Source organism: Myodes glareolus, chromosome 4 (genome assembly GCF_982192425.1).
Source record: "Myodes glareolus chromosome 4, mMyoGla1.1, whole genome shotgun sequence".
NCBI lineage: Eukaryota > Metazoa > Chordata > Mammalia > Rodentia > Cricetidae > Myodes > Myodes glareolus.
The window spans coordinates 30,883,324-30,897,398 of record NC_142029.1 but is presented as its reverse complement, the minus strand read 5'-3'; the positions used below and the strand labels follow the sequence as shown (position 1 = coordinate 30,897,398).

Below are 14,075 nucleotides of genomic sequence, written 5' to 3'. Positions count from 1 at the left end.
GCAGCTTGTAACTCTCTGTATGGAATTCCAGATCCAGAAAGTCCAGTCCTGGACTTGGACTCCAAGGGTACCTGTACTTAAACATTCACCTATACTCACATGTATGTGCGCACATACACACACAGATACACACACACATGTAGACAGACATTTTTCTCCTTCCCGCCTATTCCTAAATATCTGGTGACTGCTTCCCAAATAATTGACTCAAAGGCTTAATATTACTTATAAATGTTCGGCTGATAACTCAGACTTGTTACTAGCTAGGTCTTACATTTTTAAGTTAGCCCATATTCCTTATTTATGCTCTACCATGGAGTGGTACCTTTATTAGCATGTCAAGTTCATCTCCTCCCTCTGCACCTGACTAGCGAGTGACTCCTCTCTCTGCCCTTCTCCTTCCCAGCGTTTTTAGTTTGATTACCCCACTTATACTTCTTGCCTAGCTATTGGCCAATCAGTGTTTTATTAAACCAATTCGAGTGACTTTACAGTGTACAAGAGGATTGCTTCATGGCACACACATACACAAACACATATATTCAAATGCACATAATTTAAAATAAGAGATAAGCTTTCTCTCTGTGTTCATTTCCTTAAAAGCGTATGCAAACTTTTAATAAAAGTTCGAATTATACTGTAGTGCTGAAGTTTCAGTTTTACTAACACATTACCAAAGTAAATGCTCATAATACTAGATGTGCATATTGCCTGTATTTCATAGCGTATGGAACATGTCTTGATCTTATTATAGTCTTAGTTTTTCATTCATTCCTTCAATTTTATTTCAAATTTTCAGCATTGTAATTTGTACTATAGTATTAGCTGTGAGATATTAAGTTTTTAAAATGTGCCTTTCGGCCTCATTCCCTCCCCCCCTCCTCCCTTCCTCCCTCCCTTTCTCTTTCTCTCATCCCTTCCCCAGTTCTTTTGGTTTTTCCAGATAGGGTGTCTCTCTGTAGCTTTAGAGCCTGTCCTGGCACTCACTCTGTAGATCAGATTGGTCTTGAACTCACAGAGCTCCATCTGCCTCTACCTCCCAAATGCTGGGATTAAAGACGTGCGCCACCACTGCCCGGCTCTTCCCAATTCTTGATATCATGCTTTGTCTTTGTTAGAGAAGTGTACTGTTAGGAATACCTGTTGCACAGAGTTCATTTCCAGTGGGCTGACGTATGTGAGAAGTACTCAGAGACTTAAGGCATAGCAGGATCTTAAGACACGTTTATTCTCCCTCCTTATTTGTGCTATTGTTGTGTTTTTTTGTTTTCCTGTACCTTTCCAAACTTACTAGAAGAACTAGTGCTGCCATTCTTGTATTCCCCTTAACATGCAATATTAGAAAAAGTAGAAATCATGATGGGGATGCAGCGGAACGTGAAGCATGGCAACACGATGGATGACTTATGGTATTTGTTTCCTATTCATTTGAAGTTTTTTTTTCTCCATAATGTAAATGCTAATGAAACATTTTGTTTTCCATGTGCAGATCCTTTGCAAGCAAAGAAAGTAAGAAAGGTACCTCCTGGCCTGCCTTCTTCTGTAAGTACTTTTTAACAAAAAAAAAACCCAAAAAAACAAAAACAAAAAAAAAACTTGATGTTAAATGAATTGATGTCAAGTATTCAGTATTTATTTGCTACAATGATTGATTCAATTGTTGCCGGTGGGCATACCTTACATAGTAACTGTTCATTGCTTAACAAAATCATTGATTGAGATAAATCCACACTTAATGTTAGGCTTTCGTTTTCTGTGCAGTGATTTGTAGCTTTCTCTTCTGCTGTCACTCCCTGTCCCTGTCATTTGAATTCCCCTCTTGGGAAGAAGACTAGGCCTGTAGCTGTCAAAAAAGATCTCCTGTGCAGGTCTTTTGATGTTTAATTAGTCATTATGTTGCTGAACAGGAGGACAGACAGAGATTAATAGCTGAGAATCTTAGAAATTTACATTTGTAATAATCCCAATGGAGCTAAAGACATTAAGATTCGGAGGACATGTTCGGCTCAGCTTGCCTCAGTAGGGCTGAGGTTATTAATATGCATAAATCACCAAGTCAGATGTTCATTGTGAAGCCCTTGTGGATTTTAAAGCCTTCATTAAGCCTTTCCCAACTTCAGTCTAGCATCAGGAAAGCTTTCACACAACTAGTTTGTTGATCCTTCCATGCTCAAAAATGTATCCTTTGAGAATACAGAGCTTTGATGCAGGAGGTTGGGAGTGGTTGGTAAAACAATCATTAATGGCTGCAGTAACCTAATACTGTAGGAGTGTTTGTGCTGTTATTATTCTTATTCTTTGAAGCAATAGAAGTATTTGTAGATGAACGTACATTATAAGTCAACCCACAGTTTAAAAACCTGTGGTGAGAAAAAGAAAAAGACTTTTTCTCTTTGTGTAGAATAAATGGACAGTGATGCTGTTAGATTGCAGCCCTGTGCCTTGAAGGGTACATTCTTTGTTGTATAAATGGGTGTTGGGCTTTTATTGGGCAATACTTAACACATGGGCGCAGGTGCTGCCAGATGAGTCACAACTCATCCCAGTTTATACTGAATGGAATATCGTGCTTGACAAGTGGCAATCTAGAAGGGTCAGCATGGGCCTGAGCTTTTTATTTCTTGTGAAGGGTAGAGAAATCATTTTGGTTGTTTGCATTTCTTCTCTCCTGTGCCACCCCCCTTCTTTTCTTTGTGATAACATGAAAAGTCAAATTGGAATCTCTGAAACTAAATTCCATATGGATCTCATCTGAGTTTTGAGAAGCATAGGACAGCTGTGCTCTGAACCTGCAGCCTACCTGGAAAGCTGAATTGCTGCAACAAGCATCCTAAAAGCTTTTGCTTGCATAAGCACTTGGATCCACTAGAGGCTGAATAGCTGCTTGATAAACAAAATGAACAATGCCTCAAATCATTATTCCCAAAGACAGGAATTTCAACAGTAGCTAAAAATAGTTGTGTGATTTACATTTTAACAGTAGGTAGGTAGTATAATCTAATAGAAATCATACTTAGTAGACAGAACTGCTAAAACATGGAGCAGTGTGATTTCTTGTAATTTATTACTATTATTCTATGAAAGTAATAAATGTTAAATTGCATATTAATATTAGTAGAACCCCACATTGCTTTTAAAAAGATGAGTAAGTAAAAAAGTTTGCCATATTTATTCTTGACATAACGTTGGATATAAGCAATAAGATAATTGTTCATGTTTCCTAGTTACTTCATTTTTAAACAAATGTGCAAAATGGACAAAGGAGCCTGGAGAAAGACTTTGAGGACCCCTTTGTTCTTACATTTTTAATTATAACAGCATTCACTACTTTGAGATAGTTCTCTGTATTGTTATATGTTCAGGAAAGGAAACACTACTGTGCTTTGATGAACTTTTGAGAACAATTAGGAAATTTTGTAAGCCAAACTTATATTTTTCTAGCTCCTTTGGTACATACCTTTAATATAAACTTGGAGTCAGAAACAGTCAGATCTAGAAGTTGGAGGCCAGCTTGGTCTCCATAGGGAGTTCCAGGCCAAGCAGGATTGTATAGTGAAACCATGTCCCAAAAATACACACATGTGTATATGTTCATATATAGCACTGAGCATGTTGGTATATATGCTTGTAATCTCAGCAGTTGTGGGACTGAAGTGGGAGGATTGCTGTATATTCTAGGCCCACCCAGGCTCTATAGCAAGACTCTGTCTAACCAAAACAAATAAAGAAAATTAAATTTTTTCTGATTGATTGCTTATAATGAATATTTGGTTCTTTACACTGTGAATTGTAAAAGAAGTGGGTACAAAAATGAATATGAAGTGTGCATATTTTGTTTCATGATTATTTGAATAATGAGTATCATACTTCCAAAATGAAAAATTCAGCCAAATGTTCAGATTTCAAATGGGCTAGAAGGTAAAATGCACAGAAATGTGGAAAACATTTTTTTTTTTTTGCCTAAATTTAGAAGTAAAGCATTCCTAGCTTCTATGATAGCTTTAACTTTTGTCATTTTACTGGAGTAGGAGTACACTACTGAGCCTAGGGTAGATCCGCTCTGAGTACAGACTCCTGACTTGTAGTGATAGGAGTCTGTTGGATCTGTGCAGAGTTCAAAATATGTGCATGCTACTGCACCACGACAGTGATTTCTTTTCCCTTTGAGGGTTCCTTAGCCTCCCTTCCCTCTTATCTGAACACCTGATATGTCCGCCTGGTTTTTCTCTATCAGATCATTGCTAAGATTAAAAAGTAAAAGACAGAGTCTTGGGCATTGCGTAGGGATTCTCCTGGCGATCTTTCTGTAATCTACAAAAGGAAGTGTATTCCTTTTCAGTAGCATCTCAGCCTCAGTGGCATTTTGTTAGACATGCAGGACTTAGGAAGTGTGAGATTCTCTTTATTCTTTGCCACTAATCTACCCTGGCTCATACACAGTTTAATTTTGTGCAGATTTATCTACTACCATACCATGCTTACTTAGATAGTGCGAGTCCTTAAACAACAAAACCAATTTATGGTAGTAGATAGAGATACACAGAATTTCCCTTTATGTAGATAATGAGTTTTATCTGGCTTCTAGCCTCTTTTCATTTTTATGACCTGAGAGGGATTGCTTGTGACTCTCTGAACCCTAGGGATTTTTGTTTCTGTGGTGTAAAGGATTGTGCTAAGGACCTCCCGCATGCTAGGCAATTGTTCTACCACGGACGCATCCTTGGACTTTAACCTAAGGTTGCTTGGCTGCTTTATCCATTTTTATGGTATTGGGGATTGAGCATATAGGCTTTCATATATGCTGAGCAAGGACTCCTTCCTCCAAGTTGCATGTCACAAGCTATTAGGGAAGTATCCAGTACCAGACATTTACCTGGTATATCAGATATAATCCAGAATTCCTCTTTCTTCATTTTTTCTAATTTCTATCACTGTAGCTTAAATTTATTTTTTTAAGTCATTTTACCATATTTGTTTAAAAAGCATAGCTTTGTGGAAAAAGAACTTTCAAAGAGAAGGTGGATTTGCTGGATCATAGTCTGGTGCCTAGATATACTCTGGTCATTATTATTTCCTCAAGTCTCAGGGGTATATTTTTTCCTTTTTTTTCCTTTGGTTGAACATCATTATAGCTCCGATAATGCAGTCTCAAATGTAGGGAGAATCTCTTTCTCTTCACTTGATATTGTACTTACAGGTATAGATTATATTTTTTATATATTACAGAAGATGCAGAATTTGAAAGTAAGAAACAAGATTTCATCATAAATCTGTCCCAGAGTAACTAACCATTTATATAAATTCTGGAATGCCTTCTTATGTAGTAGAAGGCATATGATAGATTGATGGCACTTTTTTTCTTAATCAAATATATTGCTATCCTGTCTTATCATATAAAGTGCGCATTTATTTTCCCACAAAACTATTAATCTCAATATATTTTACCACCCCATTTAGAAGTTTTCTAACTCCTATTTCCCCCAATGAACTTCAGTTTTCCAAGGTGAACCAAAGCAGTTTAACCTACTTTCTCTTGCTTTGAAGCAGTAAAGTTCTATGGCCTTAATATCGGTAATTATAATTAGGCATGGTGACTCACACCTTTTAGCCCAGCATTCAGGAAGCTGAGGCAGGAAGATTGTCGTGTGATGAGACCAGCCTGGATTACATAGTGAGGAGCAGGCCAGCCAGAGGTATATTTAGAAAGATACAACAAACAACAGCAAAAAAAGAATTAGTAATCCTAGTTAGAAATTATTGTTTTCTTTTTCCAGTGTTTGGGATTCAAACCAAAGGTTCCATTCTAATGTGTGATAGGCAAGCACATTGCCTCCTAGTGACATTTCAAACTATATGTATTTTTTGAATTAGTGTGAATTTTGAGTTAATATAAAATCTAAATATGTATGGACATCTCTAGATAGTTGGATAGATTCTGAAGTGCCCCAAACCATAAAAGCTCCTGGATCCATATGTAAAGCTGGAGTATTGCTGTGTAATATCTAAGACTAAAAACTATAGAGACGGAATATTAAGTTCTGAACACATCTAAACTAAATAGGAGAGATGATAAGCAGTGGGGGTAGGTAGAAATTATTAACTTAAAAGTTAGATACAAAATGGTTAGCTCTCTGATCTAGTGAGATCACTTTCAGGGAATAGAACTATACAGAGCCACTTTTAGCCTAATCTCTGAAAATAGCAAGAAGAGCAGTAACTGGCATTCTCCCAAAGGACTCTCCATTGGGGACCACCAGGAAGCCAAGGAAACAGTGTCATGGACAGTTGCTTGACACCTCTAAGAATAGCAAGAAATAAAACATTTTTACAAGCCAGTGTCAGTTTCAATGTAACTTCACAAATGAGCTCTGCAGTTCTTGATTGTAGATTGAACAGGATTTTTGCTTATTCCTTAGGCAAACAAGCATAGAGGGTATATCTCAATTATGTGCAAAAGAAATTCTTATTTCTGCCTGTTATGGAGGATATTTCTATTAAAAAATTGTTCCAATACAACCTTTCCAAAGTGCTAGTTCATTCTCTTGACTGTACAGTTAGATCTTTGAAGGGTAGATCTAACTTACAAATGTCAGCAAGAAAAAAACAACCCCTTTTGAGGTTGATGGTACCTACTGTTGAAACGGTGTCAGAATTGTATCAGTGTAAATGATAAGGTTTTGTTTGATTTTTGGTTTTTCGAGACAGGGTTTCTCTGTGTAGCCTTGGCTGTCCTGGAACTAACTCTATAGACTGGGAATGACTTTTGTCCAGTGTCACTGACTAGTATTATCTTGTCACAGATCCCTACTTCGTTCAGCTATCACTGATTGTACTTGGAAAGCTATTTGTTCCTTCATGTGTATCTTGTTTCAAGGATTATGATGTATGCCATACAGATTTTTGTGTAATCTTTCAACCATTTTCAAAACACTGCAAGTTCTTAAATTGTTTCTAGTATAGTCATGAATCAGATTTTAAAATTTTTAGACTACTGACTGGTCAAAAAATTAAACTGTATTTTTTTTTTAGTATCTAACCCAATATATCTGTTGTGTTGCCAGTATTTTATTAGTTTTCAAAAAAAAATAATTTGGTTCTGGCTGGGCATAGTAGCACATGCCTATAATTCCAACACTGAAGAGATGGAGTCAGGAGAAGAATCAGGAGCTAGGGGTTTTACTTCTGTATTCTTCCTCAGTATTATTATATCAAGGGGTTTTTTTGTGGGGAGGAGTGGACAGAGTCTCACTGGGTAGCCTATTCTGGCCTCAGACTCACAGAGTTTTGTCTGCCTCTGCCTCTTTTAAGTGCTGGGATTAAAGACTTACATCACTAGCTCAACTTTTTCTCTAAAGAGGTTTATAGTAAATGTGGGGATGAGAGGACAGATGGTTCTGTGTTAATAGCCTTGAAAATAGCTACAGGTGAGCTGGGCAGTGGTGGTGCACACCTTTCATCCCAGCACTTGGTAAGCAGCAGCAGGAGGACCTTTGTGAGTTTGAGGACAAACTCATCTACAATGTGAGCTCCAGTACAGGCTCAAAGGCTATACAGAAGAACCTTGTCTCAAAAAAAACGAAACGAAGGAAGGAAAAAACTAAGGTGATACCTAAATAAACAGACACATTGTGTTGCAGTAAAATTTGATAAGATAGTTGGTAGATCAGACTAAGCTCACTAGGCTTAAGTTGTCACCTACAGTAGACTCAAAGAACGCAAGTGTGCCCCTGTGTCATCAAGGCCCTAGATATAGAGCCGTTTTTATTGTATTATCATCACATGCTCTCCAAGATCATTTGCCATATTCAAAAATGTTCCCACTAATACAGTCAACTGTGTTCTATTTTCTGGTGTGTAAGTGTTACATTAGTTAATGATCTGATGATACCGTAAATGTGTGTGTACTTAAGTCATCATCTTTGTCCTAGCCCAACTTTGTGGTGAAGTTTGCTGTGTTCTGTTTTCTCTGGAAATATGACAGTGTAACAGGTACTCATTTAGGCGCCATTTAACATGAAGGCTTCACTGAAAACTAAGACAGTTGCTCATGCCTTGAAAATTCATTTTCTCAATGTTAATCTTTATGAATGTAGGTGAATTTTTTATGGTTCTTACATAGTTCCTTTTTTAACTTTGAAAGCTGTGATTAGTAAGTAAAAGCTCAAGTTTTGATATGTATTTGAGATTTTTTTTATTTAATATTGTTTGAAATCAGAAGCAGCTGTTTTCTCCCAGCATCATTAAAAATATGTATGATTTTCAAAAACCAAGACTGGGGTACCCAGTCCTCAGGAAGAATAGCAATTTGAAAATCAGCAACTCTTTGCTATTAGATTCCAGTGAGACCCCTCTGTTAAAATCATTGAGAGTGTTATGTATACTTACAGTAAATAAAGAATTCTCTTAAACAATTGGGATTTAAACATAGGGAAAACATAGACCTATCTTCAAGGTGATTATAGTTAAAAGATAAAAATTATCTTCTACCTGTGAAGAGAAGTAACTTTTAAAACTTTTTCTGTTGAGTTATTTCCCTCCAGTCATAGAGTACACTATTCACGAAATTATTTCAGCCAAGTGAAGTGAAAATGATGTCTGTATAGCCATTGCCTTCCTCGTCTAGAAAGGAACACTTGTTGATTTCCTGTTCAAAACAGTACTTTTCAATTTCCGTCTCTGGTTGTTCAACGGTGAAAAATAAGCCTACTTTCTTTTTTTTCTTTTCTTTTCTTTTGAGACAGGGTTTCTCTGTTGTTTTTTTGTTGTTGTTTGGTCTTTTTTTTTTTTTTTTTGAGCCTGTCCTAGATAGCTCTTGCAAACAATGCTAGCCTCGAACTCACAGAGATCTGCCTGTGTCTGCCTCCCAAATGCTAGGATTAAAAGCGTGTGCCACCACCACCCAGCTTGCTTTCTTTATGTAAGCAAAGAACATTTGTTCCCATTTGTCTTCTAAAATACTGTTAAATTATATGCAAAATGAAGAATATTTTTACAACATAAAATAATTCAGCCATCATCTTCAGTTCTATATTGATTCAGGATTGACTAGACCAACAGTGCTGGCACACACTTTTATTCCTAGCACTCAGGAGACAGAGGCAGGCAAATCTGTGAATTTGAAGCTAGTCTGTTCTACAGAATGAGTTTCTGGACAGCCAGCACTACATAGAGAAATACTGTCTGGAAAATATATATAAGGACTTTCTCATAAAACAACATTAGCGTGGAAACCAGAATATAAGAGACAGATTATTTTTTCCCTAAAGAAGTTACAGTTTTGTTTAATACAAGTGTAATCTGGTCCTCCTATGTTGTATTTCTCATACTAAAACACTCTCAAGAATTTAGCCATCTGTTAGCACCTGTGTTACTGTCATCTTTGTCCAAGCCCCTTTCTCTTTCAGTCTACTGCACCATCTCCCCAGCTAGTCTTATTTTCCTTCAGCAGTGTCTTTCATGAAGGAAAACTACTTAACAGTTTAGGTCAGATCATATCATTCCATGTCATTCATTTCTCCACTTCAAATCCTGAAGTAGCTTTCCTTATCAGTGTTAAGCCAGAATCCTTACTGTGGCTTACCAGACACTCATGACCTAACATCTTCCCCTCCCTCAGTCCAGCCTCAGGTTCTTCTGTGTATTTGCTGTTCTTTCTGCTAGACCCCACTCCTTTGTACCTGCATGACTAGTTTTCTCTCTGATCAATGGTGATCTCTCATGACCATCCTGTATAAAATGGCAACGTAACACTCAACCACCTCTTTCTTCCCTGCTGTAATTTTCTTTGTAACTTATCTGGTTTATTCTTTACCTTGGTCACTTTATATAGCAGGGATATGGTTAATGCTGGCTTTTTTTTGTCCCAAGTTGCTAATGGATGATAAATTAATAAATTCATCTGATTAGCACTATAGCTGTAGCTGTCTTTGCCTCCTGTACCTTGCCTAATTGACATGAAGATGGTCTGAACTACAAAAGATTATCCGAATTATCTTCAGAGAAGGAAAACTGTAGCTATATTTTAGCCTTTACATTATAGAACATTAACTATGCTTAAACTTTATAAATACTTGAAGATGGGAGTGGGAAGAGCTACAGTTTTTCATTAGAAAAGTAAAAATCTTTTGAGTGATAAAGTTTACCAGTGTTATTTCCGTTCTTGTGAGCATAGGCTCACAGTTTAGATATATGAGAACTAGGAGACGTGCATTTCACTTCCATCAAGGAGTCCTAGTGTTAGAAAATAGGTGTTTTCAAGTCATAATGATCTTTATGCAAGTTTAGCTGTAATAACACAGATTGAGTCTTTCAAGGTTAGGGAAGCAGAAAGCCTCAAAGTCACATTCTAAAGTTAGTATGGTAGTATGGTGGTGTTGCCTGGTTTTTATTCTGTGAGTTCCTTGGGCTGTCTGCTCCTTGCAGCTATTTTTGTTTATAATCCATTTTATAGTCCCTTTTACTGCTCTACTAAATTTTTCAGCCAGAACATGCAAAGAAGCATGCCATAGTCCCTGCACTATAGTTGGAGGATGGTGTAGGAGCCACAGCCCACTCCTTTGACAGGCTTTCTTGTCAGTTCGGTTACTCGCTGCCCTCTCTGTAGAGAATTCTGTAGTTATTTCAAGGCTTTGACTACAAATCTTTCATTTTCCAGAGGGGCCAAATTAATTTAAGTGTCTGACCTATGTATAAATGCACATTGTTAAGATGTCAAAAATTGTTATTGAGTAAGTAATGACAGAGTTGGATAAATTTTTAACTATTGGTAGCCTGCCAGCCTTTGTTGTTGTTGCCATTGTTCTAGATACTCCATAGCTTTTAAGATTGCTTTAAATGAGCATAACACCGGGCAGTAGCCACATATACTTCACTTGCCAGCATACATTAGAGTTTGAAGCTTTTGGATGCTTATCTTAGTGCTCAGAAGTTGTAATGTGGTTTTCAAGGATCTTTTCCTGGATATAACTTTCATTTCAAGTAAAACTTTAGGCTTTCCATTAGGTGTGATTGTGAAAATGTGATCTAAGGTTGCTGTGGACACGATGTAAACTGCAACAACTGGGCTTCAGAAAGAGTGCATATATATTTCAGGATGACAGTTATGGAGCTCACTAGAATGAAACAAGGCACACTAACAACCATGAAAATAGACCCTTATCTTCCATACATCCCATACATGGACAATTTACTTCAACATAGCAGCACTTCACTGCTTTTGATTTCTTTCCTTTTAACAGTTAAATCAACAAGTATAAGATAAGTCAGACTTCATGAATATGTCCATTGGTCTGCATAGGGGCCATGATGATCTTCTCTTTGTCCTTCTTGTTTTAGTGCATTCCTGCATTTCCCTGCATTCTTCTAATCAAAAGTCTTAGTAGCAATTATATACCTTTGGTTTTGTTTTAAACAGAGAAAAATACTCAGGGTAACTAAATAGAAAAGAACTTAAACCAAAAATCTTTCAAAGTAAGAATTCAGAGTTTGAGGATGCAGTTATTAATAAAACATGCAAGTAGTAGGTTGGTTGGTTGGTTGTTTTTTGTTTGTTTGTTTGTTTTGAGACAGGATCTCACTGTGTAGTCCAAGCTAGCCTGAAGTCATGGTAATCTTCCTACCTCTTCCTCTTGAGTGCTGGGATTACAGGTATAATCTTATGAAAGACTTTGTCAGTAATGAAGTTGCTTGAAAATCTTCAGTATAATTTGATGGGTACCTGTATATGGAAGAAATAATTGAATAGAATGATCCAAAATCTCATTTTCTGAAAAGGCAGAGCTAAAACCTGAGTCCTGGCTCCTAAACCAGTACTCTTTTGCATCACATGCTAGTTCTCTGTGACATGAGCAACCTGGCAGAGAGATTGTAATACTCTTGTACATCTGTATCTAGAGAGTCTAGACCAAGCAGCCTAACAGATTCCTATCAGATTTTGTGTCTTTCCCCCAATGTATCTGTAGGGACAGGGACAGTTGTCATTGTTATAGTGACATACCACCTTTCCTAGTAGCTTGTTGTAAATAGTAAACAATGTTTGAAATACATTTTTAAAAGATTTACTTATGGGTATCTTGTCTACATGTATGTCTGTGCAATGTGTGTACAATATCTGTGGAGGGCAGAAGAGGATGCAGATCCCCAGGAACTAGAGTTACAGAAGACTGAGTTGTCATGTAGGTGCTGGGTATCAAACCTGGGACCTATGGAAGAGCAGCAAGTACTCTTAACCACTGAGCCACCTCTGCAGCTTCTTGATTTTTTTTTCTCATGTTGAAAGAGCAGCATTGACATTCTCTTCATCACCTTCCCTGTTTATTATACCTTTCTCAGATATGTATTCAAAATGAAGTGTTATCTGGATTTTGTTAAGAGTGATCGGCAGAATTTAGAATTAAGAAATGCTTCTTAAGATGAGACATAAGTTTAGAATCTTCATGATTTCTTTTGGTAAGTATGGCAGAAGCTAGCCTTGCTTTATTCCTTGAGTGTTTTAAGTGTGAGGCAGGTGTTTAGCAGTCTTAGTGTCATTTGTTCAGAGATAAGAAGTCTTTTAAATCACTGCCACCAGCAAGAATTTTTATTGAAAAAAAAATAGATTGTCAACCAGAAATAACTTAATGTCTATACGTTTGGCGCTTTGGATTGCGTGTTCACAGATGGTTCTAAGCAAAGATGTGGACATGACAATATCTTGGCATACTTTACTTCTGTTAAACTTTTGTCAGACCAGAAGAAAAAGAAGAGTATGCCTAGAAAAGAAATCAAAAACTGTAACATGATGAAAGAAAAAACTCTGCCTAAAGCCTTGTTTACATTCACCCTTATAGATGATTTAATAAGACGTTTTTTGCTTGCAGTTTTTGTTAGGTTGCTTAACAAGTTCAAAGCCTGTGCCAATCTGGAACACTTTTCAGAAGTGCTGGTGTATTTGTGGAAGTTAAGACCTGTGAATCCTTGTCATTTTGTCGTTTTGTTTTATGTGTGTGTACATGCACTGGTACTCAATCCTATGATTATAGAGCCGTCTGCAAGAAAAGCATCAAGTTGCAGCAGAGTTAATAACTGTTACCAGGTTGTTTTAAGTGATAAATGAGAAGTGGCAGACTACAGTTCATGGGGTGAAAGAAATGAGCAGTCAAGAGTTACAGGAACTGTTAGTGCTGTGGGGGGAGCCAGCGACACCCCCCCCCATCTATCTTTTTAAAGAAAACTGCTTTGTCATGGTAGTGTGTGATCAAAAGAAATATTTTCCCGTTGCTTTGGCACTTGAAGATTTCAGTAGTGGCAGGTTCTGCCTCATTGGAGGAGCTGTGGATGGAGTGTCATAGGAGTGACCTGACAGTTCTGTTGGTATCTTGTCAGACAGTGCTATTTATCTGCTTGCTTCTCCAGGAGATTGGGCTGCTTTCAACGCATCTTCAGTATAGTCTTTTGATTGATTGATTGATTGATTGATTGATTTTGTTTTGCGGGGGGAGGGACAAGGGTTCTCTGTATTTTAACTCACTTTGTTGACCAGGTTGACCTGGAATTCACAGAGATCCGCCTGCCTCTGCCTACATGAGTGCTAGGATTAAAGACCACCAAACCCGACTAGATTTGGGCTTTTCAAAAGAGGAATTAAACTTTTATTCTTGCCCCTACCCCCAAAAAATTCAGGTCATGTAGTTGGTTTCCATTAGCTATACAGATGGATGGATATTTTCTGTTTTGTTAATCATGAAACATTTCTAGACCTCAAAATAGATTTTTAGATATTTTTAAAGAAGCAATAAGAAACTTGCTACCCCGTGATACATGAATTTTATCATGTGTCTTTGCTCTGTGCTGAGTAATGGTGTTAAGAGGGAGTCAGTCACTTTTTTGTTTGTTTTGCTGATAATATCAGAAGTCCCAACCAGGACTATGGAACACTGAGCACACTACCACTGAGCTTCATCTTCAGCATCCAGGTGATGTGTGTGTAGCATAGTCATTACATTTTGTTTAAAAATGTATGTCTTCACAATTAAGACTTAAATGGAATTTTTTTCTATGATCATAAATTAGGTCATTGATTTTTATTTTTTTAGAGT

At 37.2% G+C, this 14,075-nt stretch overlaps 1 protein-coding gene across 16 annotated transcripts in view; it reads left to right on the top strand.

The window, feature by feature from the left end:
• Positions 1 to 14,075, top strand: part of Tcf12 (transcription factor 12) — a 249,401-nt gene that overhangs the window by 181,605 nt on the left and 53,721 nt on the right. For 14 of the 16 annotated variants that reach the window (XM_087905364.1, XM_085689332.2, XM_087905363.1 and 11 more), the window contains one exon: positions 1,490 to 1,542. The exons of the other annotated variants lie outside the window; for them this stretch is intronic. In XM_087905364.1, the coding sequence (XP_087761490.1) occupies positions 1,490 to 1,542 (53 nt within the window). The remainder of the gene's footprint in view (positions 1 to 1,489; positions 1,543 to 14,075) is intronic. 16 annotated transcript variants of the gene reach the window in all.